The sequence below is a fragment of the Sander vitreus genome, chromosome 9, assembly GCF_031162955.1.
Source record: "Sander vitreus isolate 19-12246 chromosome 9, sanVit1, whole genome shotgun sequence".
Taxonomy (NCBI): Eukaryota; Metazoa; Chordata; class Actinopteri; order Perciformes; family Percidae; genus Sander; species Sander vitreus.
The window spans coordinates 24,448,953-24,472,479 of record NC_135863.1 but is presented as its reverse complement, the minus strand read 5'-3'; the positions used below and the strand labels follow the sequence as shown (position 1 = coordinate 24,472,479).

General features: G+C 39.8%; 1 protein-coding gene across 6 annotated transcripts in view; it reads left to right on the top strand.

Moving 5' to 3' along the window:
- The window catches only part of evi5b (ecotropic viral integration site 5b), a 43,873-nt gene that overhangs the window by 2,383 nt on the left and 17,963 nt on the right, over window positions 1-23,527 (top strand). For 4 of the 6 annotated variants that reach the window (XM_078259433.1, XM_078259429.1, XM_078259427.1 and 1 more), the window contains exons 2-3: window positions 5,907-6,139; window positions 17,826-18,015. In XM_078259433.1, the coding sequence (XP_078115559.1) occupies window positions 5,988-6,139; window positions 17,826-18,015 (342 nt within the window). In that variant the 5' untranslated portion in view covers window positions 5,907-5,987. Of the gene's footprint in view, window positions 1-4,966; window positions 4,987-5,906; window positions 6,140-17,825; window positions 18,016-23,527 lie in introns of all 6 variants that reach the window. The other 2 variants (XM_078259428.1, XM_078259431.1) reach the window with 1 other exon arrangement.

Here is a 23,527-nt window from a genome sequence, read left to right as displayed (position 1 = left end):
TAAAGTACTACTTTACTGTAAGATATTTGAGGGTAAGATTTTCAGGAATAAAAGGAAACGCACAATATATATTGGCCGACGCTGTTGTGTGAGTTTTTTGGGTAACTTGATGACCATGACAAAACTGGGAAAATTATATGTGGGCTATTAATTGGCAGAGGAAGACCAACACAAACTACAACTGAGTAATTCTCCATTATTTATATATATATTTAAAATAAATAAATATATTACCTAAAACAAAGCTGAGCATAATAATGTATGAGGTCAGAAGTGTAAAACCGTATTGTGCTGTGACTTATGAGTAGAGCTATTAGATAAAAGTAACAAAGTAGAACATTTCACTGTTTAAGTATTAAGTCTTGCCAAATGGAACTGCTCAAGTTCTGTAAAATACTAGTGCTTCTAAATGTATTTAGCTCATCATTTGGCTAAATGTATTCAGTTTCAATACACCTCTGCAACTCTAATTAAACCTGGATGATTTCAGTTAAATTCATTTCTGTTATTAATATTCACTCACACTTAAATTAGCAGGTATAGTGACACTTCTTTGAGTGTAAAATTGGTTTTCTGGGAGCTCATGGCCAGATGCTTCTGTAACTAACACACAGAACTACCCTACACTTTGTTGTCAAGTGTATTTTGCAAGTTGTATCTGTAAGACCAGAGATGGCCATGCAAGTATTAAAGAAAGCTCTGACCCCCAGTATAGATGCGGGAGGAAGATACAATACATTAGGGAGTAATAACGAATACATCTTTTGGGACTAACAAGGCAGCAGAATATGTGCATTTATTTACTCTTTGCATTAAACATTATAGTGAGAATGGATCAACAGTAAATAGAAATAGAAACTGCAGTGCAGTTTTTGCAGGCCAAGGGTAAAATATAAGCCAGTGGTTATAGCTCTCATTATGTGGCTGCATAATGAAGAATAGCCTTCAGCAAGGCCATTGAAATGCTCATTGTACACTGGTAAAATGTGAGCTTCCCCCTGTGTGTGAAGGGAAAGGCCTTTTTACCTTAGTGTCCGTATGTTATTGTAAGTCAGGTCTGTGTTTTAATACCCTCACACAGCTGCAGATAGCCATGCTCTCTCCTGCTGGGCCAGACAATTTTGTTCCTATTCATTGCCTAGAAATGGCATGCGATGAGAGAGTAAAAAAGATAAAGAAGAAAGAGAGAAAGGAAAGATAAATTAGTCTTATTTTTCACCTCAGATGATGACAATAACCACCTTTTTTTTATATACTTTTATATTTGTCCTAGCTTAAGAGTTTGTGACTTTTTTTTTTGCCTGGTCTGTTTTACAGTACTGTGAGATATCTGTTGGGTGCCGTGCATTTTGAATAAAAAAAAAAGAAGGAAATGCTTCTGTTCTGCCTTTGGCCTTTCTTAGTTCCCCAATTGTCTTGAAGTTGTTTCGCTGAGGCTTTTTTTTTCCTTGCTGTGGGTTTCATTAGCTATGCGCACTGCATCCCAGGGCCCCTTTCAGTTCTTTGGCAAACAAAAGCAGAAACAATCTCTGTATCCAGGATTTATAGGGAAGCCTTGCTTCAGTTGGCTGGGCTTGCTAGAAGGAATGTATTCTAAGGCCACCTGGACATTGGCTTTTCTCAAAGCATGGCTTTCCCCTGTCCTGACCAAGAGTTGATGCATGGACTGTATAAGTGAAGCCAAAACATGTCGTTCATCGTCGTTCATTCCCTGGTGGCTGGCTGCAGTATAGGTCATAAATACCGCCCCCTCCATGTTAGTGGATGGGACATGGATTTTAGGTAGGCCTAGTTCTCATGCTGATGTTTGTTTAAGTGCTTATTTTTCTGATATGTTTGCTTTTTATTAGTTATTTGATTCTATAAAACGGCTTGAAATGTCATGATTGACAGCTGTGATTGACTCACGATGGGTCGGGCAGGACTTCGATAACGCGGCTTCACTGCCAGATCACTACTGCGCAGACTCTGGCTAAAAAATGACAAGATGGCAGCGCCCATGTCTTGGCTTATTTCATTTTTATATTTGGCATATATTGGCTTTACTTTTGTACAGTGGGAGGAAGTGGAGACGCGTCGTCCATCTTTATATACAGTCTATGGTCCTGCCAAAATAGGTCGGCTCATATTTTGCTCTCTGAATGCGGTCATTTTTAGTCTGCTTAAACAACTGCAAGAACGCATTTGTTATTTTCAAGGTTTTTCTAAATCAGGAAATCAACTAATAAAGGTGCTGACACAACTAAGCAGACGGCAAAGAACTAGTGGCGACGAATCCCGACTCGGGCGTCCCCTCACGTCTTCTCACGTCACCTGTGTCTTGGCCAAAAAGTTGCACTGGAACACACCGCAAAGACTACAGCCAACGGCTGAACTAAATAAACCTATACAAGTATGTATGTTGTTGTACATTTGCCCTCTTATGGACATAAAGTGCAAAAATAGATATTCCAATAGTTTGAACTAGGGCTGGGACGATTCGTCGACGTCATCAATTACGTAAATGCGTCGACACAAATAAAATAAATAAATAAAACTTACGTGCAAATGAATTAATATAGTGCGGAACTAATGTAATGCGGAACTACTGTTAGATACGTGGGTTCTAGGGACACCTAATCTGTAGCCCCGCCTTAGATCTGAAGCTAGCCGCAGATGCAGTAATGCAGTTTTTTGTAAGGTCGACGGTCCAGTGAGTGAGTCAGGGATGGCAGCACGAAAGGACGAGTATGGCGAGTAGTGGTGACCAACAAGAGTTAGAGGACCCGCTGGCCTCTTTAAGATCGGAAGTTTGGGAAAACTTTGAGACTGTATGGCTGCAGCCTGGAGCCTCCCGTGTCATGCCTTCTCGTCTAATGCCCTTCCGCCTGGTGCCGTCCCCGCCTCGACTTCTTCGGTCTTCGGGTCAGTTACAGTAGTACATGCGAGAGAGTGGTGGATAAGCCGAGGACTGTGTGTCAGCGTTGTTCAGCAGTTGTTGGGTATGTGAGTGGAAATACATCTAACATGCTACCGCATATCCAACACCATCATCCAGATGTGCCAATCACTGGAACGAGACAAAAAACAACTGTCCAACTTCTCCCTACAGTGCTTAACCAGCCTTTAGATACAAATAATTAAAGTTAAATTAAAGGGAGAAGAGCTTGGATGTTAAACAAGAGCGTATTCATTATTTTACCTACTGTTAAAAAAAGCAAACTTGCTCTGTTTACTTTAAGTTTTTATTTTTGTATTCCTCCTGAAAGTTACTTTATTTTGTGGTTGGATTGATAGCCTACATCTGGCTTCAGGTTGCAGTAAAAATTCATTTTACTTCAACAGTGCAGTGTTAAATAATTTTAATAATGAAATTTGTTTTGTGTAAATTGTTAATAATTGAGCAATGGGAAAATAATCGCTAATTGAAAAATGTATCGTTAGATTAGTCGACTAATCGAAAAAATAATCGCTAGATTAATCGTTTGGGACAGCCCTAGTTTGAACCTATGTGTTGTCTTTTTTCCGAAGGAACAAACTTCATGACCTTCCATTTGTTTCTGCTTTCAAAGAGAAAAATTACAAACACAGTGCTAGCCTAGCTCAGTGGTGCAAAAAAAGAGTTGGGTATGGTGAAAAGAAACAATTAGGCATGTACAAAATTGATGAGTGCAATTTTTTAGTATCCATTGGATATTCTGGCTCTGTGCAGCAGCAGGATATGTCTGTTACTGGTGTGGATCCTGTTATTTGTGTAAACTAGTGCACTGGCCGTTCAAAACATGCCTGTTTGGATTGAGCCGATTGCTTGGCCTGTGGTAATGTAGCTTGCAGCTTTCCTGAGAACATCCAAACAACTTAACTCTCGACACCGCGCTTCCTTGGTTCCTGAGCATTACACCTGCCATGACATAGTCCCGTCACATACCAAAGTAGGGCCGCTCACGGTCAGAAACATCAGTGAAATACACTCTGGCTCATGGGGAAAAAACACCAAGTGCAAACCTTTTTGACTTGAGGAGGGTTGCAGACATGCAGGATTACTTGCAAATTTGTGTCAAGTTTGAATTCTTTTAACTGCTTTTGAACCCAATGGTCATTGCATTGAACTTCATGGTTACATAAGATATAATAAAACTGTTTTCAGACTTTTTTTTTCTTCAGATCTACTTGTTGAAGATTTAGCCAGTATTTGCTTTCAATCAGTGTTCAAAACACAATAACCTTACATTATTTCATAATGATATTGTTTTTTTAAAGACAAGCAAGTATAATGTTGAATTAACGTCCATCTCTGTGCTGTGTGGTAACGGTAAAGTCACTCAGTGTTTCTGTCTGTGTACAGGAGGGTAAAAAACCTTAGCTAACATATTTTCAGTTTGTACAATAGCCCATTCCTATCACCACATTTACCACAATCTTTTCCTCCGCCTCCTTTGTTTTTCTCTTCTTCTCCGCCATGTCTTTGGCCCTCTGTAGACTTAATACTCGCAGAGAAATTAGGCAACTGATCATTATACAGAGTAAGATGCATGAAATGATTGGTTTCCTCCCTGGTAGCATTGTAATTGCTGAACTGAAAAAGATAAATGTTTAATAAAAATGAAAGATGATAAAACACTAAAATGTTGCAATACTGTATGGTTTCATGATTCCAAAATAGACAATTTTGTAGCGTTGCTGACTTCCTGTTGGGTTGAAATCAAAGGTAAATTCTGTTTTTTCTCAGGTGTGAGGTTCATTTTAGAATTAGTTTTTTGCTGAGTGCAGAAGTCCACTTCCTGGTGTACACTGATTTCAGCAAAATGCTATACACACACAATACAGGACTATCTTTAGTGGAGCACTTTGACCCTTCCTGACAGTGTGATCAGCATATGACTACAGGGCATTGTGTCATTAGATCATTTGAAAGCTCAGAAGAGTTGATTTCCTGACCTGTTACTGACATTTCTTTTCCTTGTTTTTATGTTTTCTTAATAAATAGATACTGGATTTCCTCATGGGGTATGTAAGCAGCTGAAAGCAAATGATTTTGGATTATTTGGAATAGCAAGTAGGAATGTATAGAAGATTCCCTGCATTCAGTTTTTAGACTGTTAGTTGTGCATCAGGTACTCATCCTCTTTGTAGTCTCTTTTTGATGACAGTAGATAGGCCATGGCTGAGCACTGATCTAAGTACTTGTAGCTTTATATTAATAATTTATTATTAATACTGTGTGTCAAATATCAGGAGTAGGTTGTTGTAAAATTGTAACAGAATGCACTGTGATTCATTGTGGGGTATGGTGGTGGTGTGGCCTGTTGTGTGCACAAGAAGCTCTTCCTCAATAACACTGAAATAATGCACGTGACAGAAAACACTGCACTGTACTTCTGCAGTGCATTGGTAAAAGTTACAGTAAAGAAATGTGTTAAGTAGAATAAAAATCTGCATAGAGCAACATACCTTTTATATTGAATGAATTGACAAAGTTAATGATTAGTGATTGTCATTCAATCCATACTCAAGTATTTTTGGGAGATTTTGGTATCCGAAAGCCACAAATTAATTTGCTAATTCTAATTTTGAAAACTAACGATACTGACTGCTGTCCAGGATATTTATGCTACCGGTGCAGCTCTAACAAAACTAGTAATGTAGCAATAAAGGGTATTCGATGAAGCCTAATGATGTTCAGTAGCTGCGAAGATGACATTAGTGGAACTTTTTTCTTTTTATAGGTCTGGCGTGAATGATGTTTAAATAAATATTCATTGCATTGTAAACATTGATAGGGAGAGAAGTTAAGAAGTTGTCTGATTCATATTAGTATGCCTTGTAAAGGGGGCGGAATGTTTACTATGCCTTTTGCTAAAAATAAAGACTAAGTTTTTATCACTGATGTTATTACTATATTAAGAGGTATTCTCCATCCTCGGCAGGTGGCGACAGACAAAGTTGCTGGTAAGCTGAGTTCTACTCTCTCATGGGTGAAGAACTCAGTGTCCCACACGGTGAGTCAAATGGCTAGCCAGGTGGCCACGCCCACGTCCCTGCAGACCACTGCCACCTCCTCTTCTACATCTCTGTCTTCGCCTGCCCTGTCGCCATCCTCACCGGCGCTGCTCAGTCCTGACGATGTGGAGCTGCTTGCCAAGCTCGAGGAGCAGAACAGGTAAGCAGTCGGTCTCTAAAGCTTCTCCTGGCCATCAAATGAACAGTTTTGACTTGTTGTTGTGTGGTAAGGGGGTAGACCTTCGACCTGTTCAATACCACGTGTACAGTAGTTATACAAGAATGGAGAACATAGTATGGCTGATTGGCAGACAAAAAGCTGGATTTTGGACTGTTTAAAACATTAAGTAAAGAAATAGAATAGTATTGAATATTTCTTTTTATTGCTTAGACGAGATATATTGAGAAATCAATCAATCAAATTTTATTTGTCACATAAAATCATACGAAAATGTTAACCTGTCAGCTTTTTCAACTTGTGCGTAATTCATCATAAAGCAGAATGTGGCCGTCAGATCGGTACACAGAAAAAGGAGTCACCTGGCTGAATGGCACCAGCTAGGGCTGGGCGATATGGACCAAAAATCATATGTGTTTTTCGGCTGAATTTTTCACAAAGTGGGCTAAATGTTCAGTTGTAAGTCAAAGCCACATGTGAGATGTAACAAACACTTTTATTAAAACACACTGCGATCAAAATAAATTGCAAAGACAGGGTTTCCTTCCCTCTTTGAAAATGTACAGCTGCAACACATGTAAATGAAAAATTATCTAAAATAAATAGCCTACCCTATGTTAAATAATAAAACCCTATCTATGGGAAAGCTTCATCAGTTGTTTTCGACAACAATAACAGACTGGAAAAAAAGAAGGGGAGAGAGAGAGGAAGGGAGAGAGACTCAAACAAGAGAGGGAGCATGCGATGGACTGAAGTTAATGACACAAAAACTTTCTTAGTCCATTAAGCTGATTGTTACAGTACAATTCTCTGGTTTATCAGTGAAGTGTCTGAACTACGCTGCAGACTGAATTCTCTACTTACAAGGGATGGCTGACTCATTATAAACGGGTCCAGCGCGGGTTGAATGTGCATCGGCACGTCATCATGGTTACAAACGTCTTGTGTATATAATGTCTGTATCGTCACTGCGCTGCATTTTTATAAACTATGATTATCTGGTCATGGTTCACATCTCTCGCCCGTGTCCAGCAGGCGCGATCTCACGCTATTACTCATAGAACTGAAGTTAGTTACATCCAGTTAGTACTGTTCTTCTGTGTTTTTCGCCGTGACCACCGCCACAACAGGAAGTTACCAGCGAGAACACTGGTAAAATACAGGTTTTCCTCTCATGCTTAACAAAATACACAGCTGTGCTAATAACAATTTAAACTGTAGACAAATGTCAGCAGTGTGGACCGGCGCTGTGTCTCTCCATGTTGCAGGAGAGCCGTGTGTGAGTGTGTGAGAGGGGGCGGGGCTGCGCGGAGAGTGAGAGGAGAGATCCAAACGCAGGCACGGCTTTACAGAAGAAATGGGTCATGTAACGCAACATTACACCATATCGATATAAACGGTATTGTCTAATCCCATATCTTGCTTGAAAATATATCGTTATAAGTAGGGATGGGCAATATGGCCTAAAATCCATATTGCGATATACATTGCAGCCTCTTGCGATAACGATATATATCACGATATATAAATTATAATAGAACCATGTCAGACCAGGTTACATAGACCCTAAGGAAAGCCAAACTGCCAAATGTATTGTTTTTTTTTTAAAGAGAAAGAAACGTAGTATGTAGTTTTGAGAACATTTATTGTGCAAAACTGTAATTATACAACCTAATGGTGCAGATAAATAAAATTCAAGTACACTAGTTGCAGACACTTTAACAAAGAAAAAGCTTAAAGTATCTACACTGAGTTAGTTTAAGTCCTTGGTTTTTAAATGCCCCCCACGATGCAGAGAACAGGAAAAACTGGTGTCTGTTTAGTTAAGGAACAGACACTGTACTGAAAATACTTTCACTATTAGGCAAAGATACACAGATACTTTAAATAAAAACAAAGTTTCTTACCTGCAGCCTAATGTAACGCATTTGAGCACACGTGTACACACTTTTACGAACACGAGCACACACACAAACATGAGCGCACACGCACACACGAGCACAGACACACACACACACACACACACACGGCCGTAGGTTCAGCAGGGAAGTACGACGTCTGCAAACACTGCCTGCCAAGATTCCAATCGTCCGTTATATAGTGAAAGGCTGATGAAAGGCTCCGTGGTACAGCTCGACCACAGGTCCGTTGTAGCGGCTTAAATCCGAACAAAGTCCAAATAATGGATGTTGCACCGGTCTTTTTCACCAGCTCCTCCATTTTACTTTCAGCCATGTTTGCTCAAGATGACGATGATGCTTTGCAGCCGGTTGCAGCTCGTGGCTCTAAACTTCGCGGGTAGATTGCGTCATCAACATGCATTATCGCATTAATTAAAATCTCTATCGTAGGCCAATTTTGTATCGTTTATATTGCATATCGTCTCTATCGCTCATCCCTAGTTATAAGGTAAAATATCAATCGCCCAGCCCTAGCACCAGCACATTTGAGGCTGCCCCTGGTTAGCAGACCCATTGAACAGTGTGAGCTTGCATTTTACTAAGTTCTCTTCTAACATATTGACAACAAACAACAATGCTTATCTCTTAAAATTTGACACAAATGTCCACTTGGCCTCAAGGATGAACTGATCAGATTTTGGGATCAAAGGTCAAAGTCACTCTGACCTTACTTCTGTCCCATTCTCGTGAATTTGATGACTCAGGAACGCCTTGAGGGAATGTCTTTAAGTTTGGCACGAATTTGCTCCTGGACTCAAGGGTGAACTGTTTAGATTTTGGTGGTCAAGGTCACTGTTACAAAGCTAAGCTAACCTAGCTCATAACATTAATGGTATTATCTCCTCTCCCTGCGTGTTGCGTTTAAAGTGAGAATGAGACCAAGCCGGCCTAGATTAGTATATACTTTCCTACTAAGAAGGGGTTGTGCTGTGTTAAAAAGACTCACCCGGCCGCCATGTTGTTTCGCATTCTGTGTTCTGAAGCCGCCCCTACGAGCGTCAGTCATCTGGAGGGACAGCCTGCACGTGTGCACCGAGTAGCTCCAGCGTCTCGCGTTGACTTCTCCGCCAACCTGCTCCCTGGTGTGTTGTTCAAGTTTTAAAAGTTATATTTACAAAAGTTATGTTGTGGTAAACAAGAAGCAAGAATAGTCTTTCAGAGTCTTTGTCTTCAATAGTGTTCTCCGTGTGGTTTGCAGCCGTCAGGCTGCAGTGTGCTGCTTCCGTGATTGTCTCCCTCCGGAAACAATCTGAATCTCACACCTGCAATGGCTGGGTTAAATCAGATTCACACAAACATATGCCCTCCTGTGTAATATGTCATATCAGTAGGGTTGGGTACTGAACCCTGTACTTTTACCGGTACCGACCGAATCACGTCGGTATTACCGAGTATTGGTTCACGTAAAATCAAACGGTGCCGAATTTCGGTACCTGAGAGTAAGCGCAAGCTTATCTGTCCTCTCTGCATATTGACAGAGAGCAGAGGTCCGACACGCACGCGCGCGCAGAGGTGCGGACGTAGCAAACTACGTTGGCTCTGCAGTTTTGTTAAAGTCACAGTGAGTCACGGCAATGCCGATAAAGTAGTTTCAGGTGTGGTTACAATTTTTCAAAACTTCACACAAACACCATTCACTGTGATATGATATTAATGGCGAGCCGAAAGCAGTCGCGGTGCTTTTCTTGACGTTGACTTGACGTGAGACAAGCAGGCACAACGGTGGTTTATATGCCCTGGGGACTGACTGACAGGCTGAGGTTGTAAGGCAAGGCAACTTTATTTCTACAGCACCTTTCAGCAACAAGGCAATTCAAAGTGCTTTACATGAAACATTAAAGAGCAATTAAAAACGAAAAAAATAAAACAGGCTATAATATAATAATATACAAATACAAGAATAAAAGTTACAGTGAGTAAGAAATTAATAATTATTAGGGCTTTCAGCATTAACGTGTTATAATCGCGATGCGATTAAGGGTCGAGCATAATGCGTTAATTTTTTTTAATCGCATGCCGCCATTTATTCATCTATTTTCACTTCACTTGGCTTTGCGTCGTGCCTAACAGGCTACTATTTTGCCGTACTTCCTCGTAACACATCCTGCTGCTGCAGGAATAGCAACGCAGATTTCGGTGCCTCATTCTGGTGCCACTGATATGCCTGCACTTCTCAATGATGCTCTGAAACAGACGTTACAGACAACAGAAACATCGCTGCACATGACGCTAGTTAACACTACACTTGACAGCAGCTAATGTTAGCCTACCGCTAGCTAGTTAACACTATACTCGACAGCAGCTAACGTTAGCCTACCACTAGCTAGTGGCTGGATTAAACACGGTTACAATGCTGACAGCTAACACTAAACAGTGTAAAGTGTGACTGTATTTCACTGTACTGTATTTCAACACTGGGAAGTAACAATCTGCAGCTGCTGTTGTCGGAAAAACACAGACGGTGCGTTCAATGAAACTGGTAATTTACAGCCTCGTGGTGCATTCAAAGTTGTTGTTAAATTCAAATGTGTGACTACATTAAATATGTAATAAACAAATACAAATCTTAAAATCAAGTTCATAAAGTCACTTTCTTTGCATTCATTTGATTCCCAATCAAGATACACTGGTAAGAATGGCTTTCCATTGTTATGTACTTAAAAACAGTTCTGAAATGCAAAATAATATAATTTTAATCATTTGATAAAACATGGGATTAATCGCGATTAACTATAGAAATTCAACAATTATTCGCGATTAAAAAAATTTAATCGTTGACAGCCCTAATAATTATTCAATTTAATAGGTTGTAGGGACGGGTTTGGGAGGAGAGAGGGAGGCGTTTTATTTTTATTTAATTTCTGTCAGTGTAAAATATTCTAAATAAATAACAATGTTCTAATAGGTTTGGAATTATTTTTACAACTGAAATATTTTTTTTGTAATTACAGAGGGAAAGTACCGAAAAATGTACCGTTGGGAACCACATTTTAGGTACTGGTATTGGTTCAGATGCGAAAGGTACCCAACCCTACATATCAGTTCTGACCCAAAACTAACCACATGACTTCCTGAAAGACCTAGACAGTCACTGTGACCTCACAAAACACATTTTTGGTCATAACAAAAAAAATCCTACGCTAATTATGACATCACATAAATGTCTAATAGGATACAATAATGAAGTGATGGCATTCTATATTAAAAATGTAAAAAGTCAACTTCACTGTGACATCCTAATGTTCTGCCATAACAGAAACAAAGGGAGATTGTGACCATATTTCCTATTCGGTCAGCTACTGAATTGGTGACACTAATCTTGGGTGCCCACCTTGAAACTGTGGTGATTGTATGGATCTTCTGTGCTGCTGTGTTGAAGGTGTGTGTGTGTGTGTGTGTGTGTGTGTGTGTGTGTGTGTGTGTGTGTGTGTGTGTGTGTGTGTGAGAAGCATCCATGTTTAGCCAAAGAATACAGTTAATACCTTTTTATTAAATTCCTCCAAAGTCTTTACTACACAAATCATATGAGTCTGGACAGACATGGATATAACCTGCAACTGGTTGGTGGAGGCATACAACTGCAAGACAGTATTTTTAGTATAACCTTTATATAAAGTTATATAAACATTGGCTTCAAATATTTGAATATTGTTTAATTACATTGTTATTCACATTTTTAAGTCAATTTCGAACCTTTGTTTAATTTATTATTGTCTTTGCAAATCTGCACCACTCTGACTGCCGTCAAATTATTTTGCACATCCCCACCATCCCCCTCCTGATCGTCACACAAATACAAGAGAGTGACGTCCAACAGGTAGTGACATGCCAACTAGCTAACTGGATATTACAAAGAGTAAAATATGGTTAGGAGAAAACTTTCTTTAGTTTGTCAGGTTCTGGAGGATTTTGGTCTTTTGGGATTCAGCTAGTTTGCTGAAGCTAGTTTTTGTTCTTTGTGTTTTTTTGCCATTGTGTGCTCCTCACATAAAGGCAAAGTCGTGAATTTGTTTCGAAATATCTTTGTCTGTCAGTACTTTGCAAGTTTTAGTTTTGATCCTATTTGACCAGGCCCCTGGTAACCTGGATGCAGTTCTAGGGGGAAGAAGCTCAGTGTGTAGACTGCACCTGTGCAGGTAGCCCTTTTGTAATGGAAATGCAAATCCCTGCCATGCTGGGCTGAAACGTTGAGGCAAACCAAGCCAGCACATGTGTATGGAAAACCCTATTATAGGGGTTAGAATTGGCAGGAACCTCCTATTGATTCTTAAGAATTTGTGATACATTGCAATTTTAAGCAATTGTGATAGTCCATTTGATTTCTGATTACTTTTGATATATTGGACTATGCAGAGTGGTGAATTGATATCCATATATGGAACTCTAAAATTGGTAAAAAGTTAAGAGCTTTGCCTGCTTCCTTTCTTCTATCTCCGACTCTGCATGTTGGTTATATTCATGTAATACAGTATGTGTCTTGGCCACCCATGACAGAGGTTACCAGCTGCTCTAGATTTATTCCAGGCCCCTGTTCCAAGACAAGGGTTTACTGTGTTTTCTGAAGTGTGCCAAGTAGAACCAAGAACAGGTCCAGATTTTAGGGTTATCATAGCATTCTTAGTTGAAGAGATTTTCATTTTTGCAGATGTTAGCAACTCTGTAGGCAATGTGTGTTGTCCCTGGGGTGCTTATTGCTCACAGATTAAACTACTGTTAGAGGGTGACGCGACACCCTTCTATTGCCAACTTTGTGAATTCTTCCTCTATTGTGACTTTCACCCATGACTGGTACACTCTGTTTCAGCATGGAAACAAGAGTTCAGTTCAGAGTTCGGGATTGTGTGACAGTGAAGAAGACGGTAAAGCTCTGTTGAATGCAGAGGTTGGTGACTCATCGGTACACCCACAACAGCTATTGCTCCAGAATGCCAAGTGACACTTGTGATGCTTTGCCTCATTAGAAGAGATCAAAACGAAACAGGGAAATGTTTTATTTTTTCCCTAATTTCCTTTTAATAAGCTGTTAGCAGACTTTCATATGGTAAACAGAAGTCAGTGTTGAGGGGCTCATAGTTCATCTGCCCTTTGACCCCTGCCTCCACCCTAAACACATAGCTGGGACCTTTGACAAGCCATTTCACGTTTCTCTGCTGCCATGCTTTGCTTCTAACTGACAATGCAATCTCTTCTCTCTAAACCACCCTGTAGCAACCTACTGATACCTACCAAACACATCTTTTTATCATTTTGTTTACAAGATACGTACAACAACAATAGGAGGAAGGACTTTGGTATTCATATGTATGTTACAGATACTTTGATGCAACCTGCGCTTGCTTACTAAGTGTTTGTCTGTTTAGTGAGGCCTTTGTACCCTACAGAGCAGATAAAAGGCACAAGCATTCGTTCAATAGTGTCACACAGATGAGGAAGTCCCACGCTGACTGCTACTATCTGTAAATCAGACATGCCATTGCTCCAGAATTCCTAGAAACCAGACACATGAGGAGTACATCATGAGTTTATCTTGGTAAGGTTTATAGTATTTTAGGCTTGTTCTGCTTGTTTCTTTTCCTTCTCTTAATGAACTGAAAATGAAAACCATGACATTGCAACAGTCACACATTCAAAAGAGAATGTACCTATAATTGTTTGGTTCTTTGTCTCATCTTTGACATAAAACTTTCCTTTTCATCACTGCAAATACCACCTTACCATAACTAGTTTTATGTAGTTTTTTTTCTTCCTATTTTGTATTTGTAAAGCTTGAGACTTTGTGTTTGTGTTTGACTACTGGTGAATTATTAGCAGAGGTGTAAGTATGTTCAGGTTCATGCGTAACACAGCCTTTTACTGCAGTGTGTATGACGCTTTGTGACGGACTAACTGAAATGCTCGAAAAATGGGAAATTCCTGCCAAATTCTAGCTAAAAGATGTTTTAAGAAGCATTTTTATTCACTTTTTAGCTCTGTGTCAGAGTTGAATACAAGTAGAAACTCTGTTGCAGGCTAGTCTTTCTGGCCATCCATTTCACTCATTCCCGCACGATCCAAAGTTAACTGTAACCCTAGCCATTCTGGGAGCACCCTCAGTAACGTTGCAGGCTCCAGTGGAGAGGCCCAGGCTTTTTTCCGAGATCAGGTGTCTGAGACTTTGTGTGTATGTCATGAGCTCCTCCGTGCCGATAAGGGTGGGGAGTCACATCTTCTTTTCTCTGCACACTGATCTTGATTGGGTCAGTTTGTCTATGTCGGTAACTCCAGTGACAAACTGATACAGTACAAGATTATTACTTCAAATGCTGACCATGGATAAAATTAATGTCATCCAATATTCATTGTTGCTTTTATAACAGACCTGTTATAGTTTTTTTCAGCCACTTAAAGCTCTTGCCAGTAGAATTCAGGGGGGAAATGTCTGTCCAAATGTCTGCTAGTTATCAATCACTGTGATGCATTGGGTTGTTTTACTGTCACAAAGCTGTAATAAATCAGTGCCATAAAATAAATTCTACATTTTTAGCACTACCCTAGTGGGTGGCTTTAATTTAAAAAAAACGGATGTAGTTTGATGTAGTTTGTCTGTTTGCTGCAATCACAGCTTACAAATTGTCTGGCAGTGATTCCTGATTTATCAGAATTTAAGGACTAATATTACCATCCCTGCACTCTTCCAACACATCCACTAGGGGTGTACGATTCAGAAAATGTCACTATTCGATTTGAATCCACTTTTTAGGCTCACGATTCGATTCAATATCGATTTTCAATTAAAACAAACGATTCAAAGTATGTAAATGTAGTTACTTTTCCCATGGGATTGCAGTAGACATACAATTTTAAAAGAAAAGAAATACAACAAATTAAATGTAGTTTGATATTACTTTATGTCTTAATACAAAAATAAAAACTTTTGCAACTAAAAACTGCAAAAGTGCAAAGCTTTGGCCAGCTTTCAAATACATTTAATTCAAGTATAAAACTGTTAAATAAAAAAGAGCTTTTACATTTAGTGTAGTGCTGTACTCAGATCAAACAAAAAATAATGCTAAATGTGGTTTAAGGAGGAGAGCTACCAGGTTGACGGCTGAAATGTGAACTTGACTGGGCACATTGATCTTCCTAAAATTAGGCCCTTTCGTTTTAGAACTGTGGCAACTACAGTCCATTCAACAGAACGTTTGTGATGTGTCAGAATCACATAATGGATACACATTAGGTGTATGTACGTGTGTAACCAGTTCATAGTCCACCACTGGCTGGAATCTGTACATTCTTTTGCAGAAACAGAAGTTGGTCTACGTGTTTTGGAGTGAGCATGCTGCGCTGTGCAGTTACGATGTATCCGGCAGTTGAGAACACTCTTTCTGACGCAACGGTGGGAGTTTAGAGCATTGAAAGAGTGCGTTGGTTGACTGGCACGTTAGGAGGAGGTACTTTAGGTTGTTGCTCGTCCACGTCTTTAATGTTAATCTCCGGGTGATGCCGTACCATGTGAGTTCTCAAGTTTGTGGTGTTTCCAAAATACTTAACTTTCGCTTTGCAAAGCCTGCATATAGCATGATTCCTATCAAGTTCCGTCTTCCCCTCAAGGTTTTAAAAGTTGAAATGTGTCCAAACTCTCGCCTTCAATGAGGATGGAGCGGTCTCTTAATACATCCATGGGATGGAGCAGGTTGAATCATTCTTTCTGTGAGGTTTGCCATTGTTTGCGCCGACTAAACTACCTCCGCTTCACTCGTTCTTCTTCTGATTATGACAAGTGTGCCCAGGCGTCAGTGTGAATTTGATGCAGCGCCATCTATGGGAATGGTGAGGTAATGTCATTTCAGGACAATAGTGTCAAAACGAGAACAAAAAAATGAATCGATTTTTGGAATTTTATGAATCGATTTTAAATCTGTAGAGCTTGAATCTCGACAAAAAATTTTTGCATACCCCTAACATCCACGTATTTCTAGTGATGTACAGTATGTTTTTGCAGTTTCTCTTCTCAAAGACATTCAGCGCTGTTAGGGTCTAGAAATTGGTGAGGGAAATCACTTAAACTTGCTCATGTGTAGATGTCAAACATGATGTGGATGTGTCTTGTCAAGTCCCATTGGTGTAAAATGGCAGGTTTCAGAACGTTGTTGACCGGGCCATTGAAAGTAGTTGTACGTTTCGACTTATCTCTTTGTTTTTTGAACTGAGCGGGTATACTCGCGCTCGACACCGTGCACAGGCCGCCGTAGTTGGCGCACGCCCTACAAGCACGCATGGAGACATTTATGCTCAACGCATTGTTCATTGCAGTACTCTCCGAAACACCAGAGGGCGTACAGACAAAATAATCTGTGAATGAGCAAGAAGTAGTAGAGAAGAAGAAACCGGACGTTAAGGAAACACATGCAACAGTAGTAAACACATGCATGTTAAAACACCAATGTACTGCGTGAAACATAACATTTATCTACTCTAATCATTAATGTGACTGTTGTTTATCTCCAAATCGAAATTACTGTCTGCCTGTAAAACTATTAAGAACACTCTTTACATAAAAGCCGTTTTTTTAGCTTTGATTAAACGATCTCTCGTGTTTTTCCACACTCCAGAAAAATGTTTCTTCTTTTCCCAGTGTGGTGTCTCTCTAAACGCATATTTAAGGCTGTTTGACTCCCTGTGGTCTGTACATAAAGAATAACCCAGCCGACCGCGTTGAACTGAAAGCGCAGTGGGCGCCTAGTTACAAAAATTCAGAGGTGCACGACCACGTGCTGCGGCAGCTTGCAGGGCCTTCGCGCTGGAAATTACATTTTATGGCTCGCTCGGGAACACCGCGGTTACCATAAACCTAGCTTTACTGGTCTTCAGAATGTGTGGTCTACCACTTCTTGCAATGGTTGAATTGGACTTATGTCTATAGATACTGACATTTCAAAGCACCAATGGGGACAATAATACAGCAACATATTAACCTAGTATCTTGTAGTTTGAAAAAGACTAAAACAATTAAAACTTTGTAGTAGGAGCTGACATGTTCCTCAAGCAAAAGCCAGAAACAACTTTAAGGACAATTTCATTACATTGTTGTTTGCCGTGGCAGGCGTGCCTACATGTACCGGGATGAATTGCATGTGAGCCGCAAGTTTGCTAAGATAGTTTAGCTTTTTTAAGTAGATACACTCACAAAATGTCAAGAAAATAATTTTTTTACACCTAAACAGAAAAATACAACGTACCTTCTGAATTCAAGTTTTTCTGTTAGACTATATGAATTACCTTGTTTACTCATCATAAAACGCACTTCAAACTTGACACGAACAAAAATAAAACTGGTCTTTCCACTGTGCCAACAATGCCAAACTCTGGTTTGGTCAAACTAAGTCCTTAATAACAGAGGATGTGATAATATGTCAGTGTTCTCACGATTAATGCTGCTTTGTCGAGAAATGCTACCTTATATTTTTGTGTATTTCCGTCAGTATTATGACATCTTTATTTGTTTTGGATTACAAACGGGAGTAAGTATATGGGGAGCATATTTTGATACTCTACTATAATATCTTGAAAAAATTAACTATGTATTTTTGAATAGTGTCCATTGAGAAGAGACATTTAGGTTGAATGAATTCAATGATTTAAACAAACACTTCTAAGTGGACGATAACAAAAATGTTGTCTATACACCGTGTTAAACTACTTCCTCCCTTTTATCTTCACTACAGGCTGCTAGAGACAGACAGCAAGTCGCTGCGCTCAATGAATGGCTCCAGGCGAAACAGTGGCTCCTCCCTGGTGTCCAGCTCCTCTGCCTCCTCCAACCTCTCCCACCTTGAGGAGGACACGTGGATCCTGTGGGGACGAATCGTCAATGAGTGGGAGGAGGTGCGCAAGAAGAAGGAAAAGCAGCTTAAGGTGAGACACAGGACTAGCTGTGAAGTGGCAGCCGAGTCTTGTGCAGACGTGCTTAAGGGCTTACTGAAACATGACTGCATTAAGAGATTACTGAGACACATTTGACCCGTCTGCTGAAAACAAGGTTAACCGCCTGTAGCCGCCAATGTCGTATACGACTCAAAATATACCTTTGATGTCATATTCAATATCTTCAGAGTGCATGTATAGACTTACTCTTTTTATTCAGAGGCGCTAAGAGCTGCGGCGTTTCAACGAGGTCTGTGCAATCGTATTCCTTCGAGAAGCTTTGTAATCAGAAGCTTCAGAATCAGAATCTATAATAATGCTTCATATTAGCGGCTATTATTCTATTTTTCTGTATTGAAAAGCGATTGTTGCAGTGGGGTGAGTGTGACTATGTCAGAGATCAATCCCCAAATGCACTGCACAGTGATGGTCTATGTGGATCTAACCGAGCGCCGCCGCCTTCTTCTTCTTCTTCTTCTTCTTATTATTATTATTATTATTATTCTTGTTGTTGTTGTTATAATTATTATTATTATTATTGGTCCCGAGTCTGGAAGTACCGGCGCCGTTCGCACAGCAGGGCTGTGGAACTTTGAGCCAGTAAATAACCCTAACTGATTCAAGCAGGAGGGCCTTATACAGTATGTAGTCTCTGCAGGCAGATAGCATTGTAGAGGCTGCCCTGGAAGTGTAAATGACCTTTGGATGTGGCTCTCTCATAGCAGACAGGAAATGCATTGGAGATGACCCAACTAACTTTTTAGATAAAAGCATATGGACTTTTCTGGGGAAAAAAAAAAAATATATATATATATATTTTTTTTTTATTTGTGTTAGTTACAGTGTTTCTGCGAAGATTCGACTGTGAGATTGACAGTCGAGTCAGGCTTCTTCAATCGAAGCATTGAATATTCGACTATTCGGGGTCACCCCTACATAATAGTAATCTAGACATGGTTGAAGTCCTAGAAACCATCAACATGAACATTCTGAATGGTGAAGTTATTCAAGTTATTAAAGAGAAACTTGTTATTTTTACCAAATGCAGGCCACAGTTTACCCAAGACTAAATGAAAAAAAATTAGGGCTGTCAGCATTAACACGTTAATCGCGATGCGAGCATAACGCGTACGTTTTTTTTAATCGCATGCCGCCATTTCTTAATTTATTTTCATTCACTCAGCTTTGCGTCGTGCCTAACAGGCTACTATTTTGACCCTTTGCCGCACTTTGCCATACTTCCTCGTAACACATCCTGCTGCTGCAGGCATGATGGAGAAAGACAGCAGCAACGAAATTCTGAATGGGGCTTTTTATTTTCCAAAACTCCCAGACGGGACAAAAGCCATATGCACATTGCCGAATTAAAATATCACCGAAGCACGTCAAGCTTGAGCTACCACCTACGAGCTTAGCATAGTAGTACAGTTAACGTGACTCAGGTTGATGCTACCAGGCTCAGGCAAAGAGAGTGCTACTTGCCAACCTGCGGATGAAACCAAATCCCCAAAAATTACTACCGCTCTTGCAAAAAGGGTGGCAAATAACTGCAGACCTGTCAGCATCGTAGAAGACTCGGGTCTTAAAGACTACGGTTGGCATGTTCTGACCCGTCTTATACATTGCCGTCGAGGGGGACAGTAGTTTCACGCACGCATACACAGCCTGTACGACACGGAGAAAGCAGCCAAACTGGAACTGCTGCACAGTGATGCAAGGTGATCACTGGATGTCAGTGAGTAATCAAAATTATTTAGGAGTTACTGCACACTATATTGACTCTAGATTCAAATGTGTGACTAGATTCACACATTATTTCTTTTGTTTACAGTAAATAAATAATAAACAAATACAAATCTTAAAATCAAGTTTATAAAGTCACTTTCTTTGCATTCATTTGATTCCCAATCAAGATCCACTGGTAAGAATTGCTTTCCATTGTTAATATGTACTTAAAAAAAGTTCTGACATGCAAAATAATAGAATTTTAATCATGTGATAAAACATGATTAATCGCGATTAACTATAGAAATTCAGCGATTAATCGCAATATTACAATCCTCTTTGTAGTTGTTCTGAAGTATGTGGTCTGGTACTTTTGCCAAGAATACTGAAAAATGGTTATATAATATTGTATATTTGTTTTATTTGCACAGCCATGTTTTTCTTATCTTGTTTTTTATTATTTTTTCTTACTTCTATATATTTTGGAGAGCCATCTAGTGGTAATATTTAGCATTTGTTACCTGTGAGTTTACTGGCTTTTTGCTCAGGTGTTTGCAATTATCAGATGTTTGCAATCATCTTGAATCTACAAAAGGGGTAACTGTATACTGTGAGCCTGAAGAATGCTGTTTGTGCAGCTATGCGTGGGTTGTAACTCAGCATTATTTTCACATGTACTATCAATTTCAACATGAAATAGCCATGTTTCTTTTTTTTTTTTTCTTTCTTCTTTTTTAAGCTTTTGTGTTCCCTTCCGAAGAGCGCTCCAGTCCTTTTCTCTTCTTGTTCATTATTGTTCTATGTGTGATTTTAAAACATTTCTGAGAGTTTCAATTTCCATTTCATTTTTACTTCTTTTGTCTTTATAGTCGTTAACAATTTATACATTCATCCGTGAAGCATACATACAGTATCCTGCTAGCCCAGGTTTACCTGAAAAATCGATGTCTATAACTTAATTGTGCATTACAGGGTTGAAGTTACGCAAGCATTATTATACAAGGAAACCAGGCAACCAGGGAAAAATTGTTTATACCCCAGAGGGTTACGGGCAACCATAGAGCTTGTCCCAAAGGAGCTTCAATGATACGGTTTTGGGTAGCTTTAAACTTTATAAGAAAGTAAAAATCTAGGCTACAAGCTCACTCTTGTGATACATAGTTTCACACGCAAGCTCTGGCCAGAATGCTACAATGACCATATCTGTTTGAATGTGTACTTGGTCCTAAAATAATTTCTACGGCTATCTTTGGTTTAGTTGACACTGTAGTGTTGTCCTTGAACTTGTTGTTTAGTTCTTGACATGCAAAGCTAATTTTAGGTTGCTTGTTTCTATGATTACTCTATAAGGTCTTGTGATAACCCTATTCCCACATTAAAAGTGAAAAAAATAGAAAACCCTGGTAAGTACTTTGTTGTATAACATTTTGATAATGGGCAGAAGTCATGGTAGTGACTCATCAAGGAGCCTGTAGTTTCCATATGTGCAACTGCAAAAGTTTGAAGGTGGGATTGATCATGGTGACCAGGTAATTAGGTAATTCCTGGGTGATTGTTACACTAGTGCTGTGTTCACACCGCCCACATTTCGCTGGAATTGTGTGGCGTGATTACATACAAAGTCGACGCAAATAGATGTGAATTTGCGGCGGGCAAATCTAACTGCGGGCCATTCCCATGCATGTGCATGACGCGAAGCATATTTATGTAACCCCAAACTGTGTGATCATCACTGGGGATGTTGATTTAGATTTTTATTTCTGACCGATAATTGACCCTCGTTAACAGAGCATTAACCGATAACAGACAAGCAGACAACTGAGTCCCAGTTCACCCGTCCGGAGGCTCTTACATACATTCCATGGACAGCTGCAGACTAGTACCGGTCGCGCAGCCACAATGTTACGTGAGTTGACGTGGACACATGCATCCACTTTCCTGGAACCGCTTCCGACCGACACAAGTCTGCAGCTGTCCGTGAAGCGTATGTCCAAACCTGTCTGTACCGCGTCAAACTCCAAGGTAGCTGTGAATCTGCCTGGCATACTCTGTGTTGGCACTAGCAAGTTAACTAGCAGTTAAGAAAGAGATTGTATAACCTATTTATATATTATTTTTTTTTACCATGCAACAAGTAAAAGTAAACCAGTTTTGAATTACTTTTAAAACTGTTTTTAATAATATTTCTTTCTAAATATAACTGATGGTATTAATTGGTAAAAATTCTCATTGTCGGTTAAAGGGGAACTATGCAGTTTTTTTAGCTTAATTTACCTTAACTGAACAGCTTCGGAGTCATTGGAATGGTTATATGACTTTTTTCGGGTTGAATGGTGGTCATCTCGCTCCCCCCTAGCACCTGTGAGCTGAAAAACCACTCTTGCAACTTTGGGCCGGCGAGTCCCCAGGAAGTATCGTGTGATATCAGTCTCGCGATGCATGTCAGTACCCGATCCATACCGCCTGTACGATCCGTTCTGCGCATGCGCATAATTACGTAGTTGAAAACTAACAATGTCCCTGTGCGATTTGTACCACGCATGCGTTGAAACACTTTACAATCAAACATCACAACTTTTTTATTACATTTTTATTATACAATAGTCATAGCTGCAAACAATCGAGACTTGTCACTGATCTAAAACCGTGTAGCGACGTCGTTGTTGTGTTGTTTATGTTAATGTTTTTACTTTTAATACTTTGTCTTGACTAATAACCATAGACTGTCTATTATTAATGCGATGAAGTGTAAACGTACATAAGTGTCCTTTTGAAGACGGGATGACAGCTCTTCCAGCCACCACTGCTGTATACCACTATAGTAGCTACATGCTAACGGCAGTAAACATGTCATCGTAGCTGGCAATGTTGTTAAATTCTCCCCAATTCCGAGTCACATTCCTGCTGAAATATGTCCGATTGTGTAGTGTTTGGTTCAGAAGCCATTATCTGCGATTTTTGACTTTAGAAAGTGCTGCTTCGTTCCACTACAATCTAACGTTAGAATACTCATAGCTAACTATTATAGCTGCATGCTAACGCAACATAGCGGACCATATATAGCTAGCTATATATGTACATATGTAGCAGGACTTTGTACCGTAAAAAATCACCAATAAAGGCTTCTAAACAAATACAAATACAGTAAAGTGACCGGAATTTGGGGTGAAATGTCCAGCATTGAGCTACATAATAGTTTGCTAGGAGTTTGCTAGTCTCTCACAGAGATCTCATTTGTAGCCCTGTTTTTACCTGATACTTTCATTGACGTACAAACACATGAAATGAGAGGTATACACATGCTTAAACTTTATTTGAAGCATGATTAACCTGAAGCAGGACGGAGTCATGACTTAAAACACCAAAGCAAGGCTTCTAGCTCAGGCTAGCTAGCGTTAGCAAATTACCTTCAAAGTTGCAAAGAAATGATGAAACGTAGAACTGATCAGGCAGTGTCGTAAAACACGTTGAGAACAGATCTTACAGGCGTTACGGATCAGGTACTGACAATGCAACAAATTGCTTCACGGCACTGCACATATACCCCCATTCAGGAACCCGCTAACAAGGTAGCGATGGAGTTTTTCACACTATCGTCATGGCTGAGCCGGTAAAAAAGAAGTAGAAAGCTAGGAAAGCATTGTTGGAGGAACAGAGAAAGAGGAAACGGCAGACTGACCGAGCGAGGAGTCAGACACAAGTAAACATAAGAGCTGCCAAATATCTATTCCGAAGCTGTAGGGGGAGTTCTATAGAGAAAACTCCGAGCAAAAAGCGA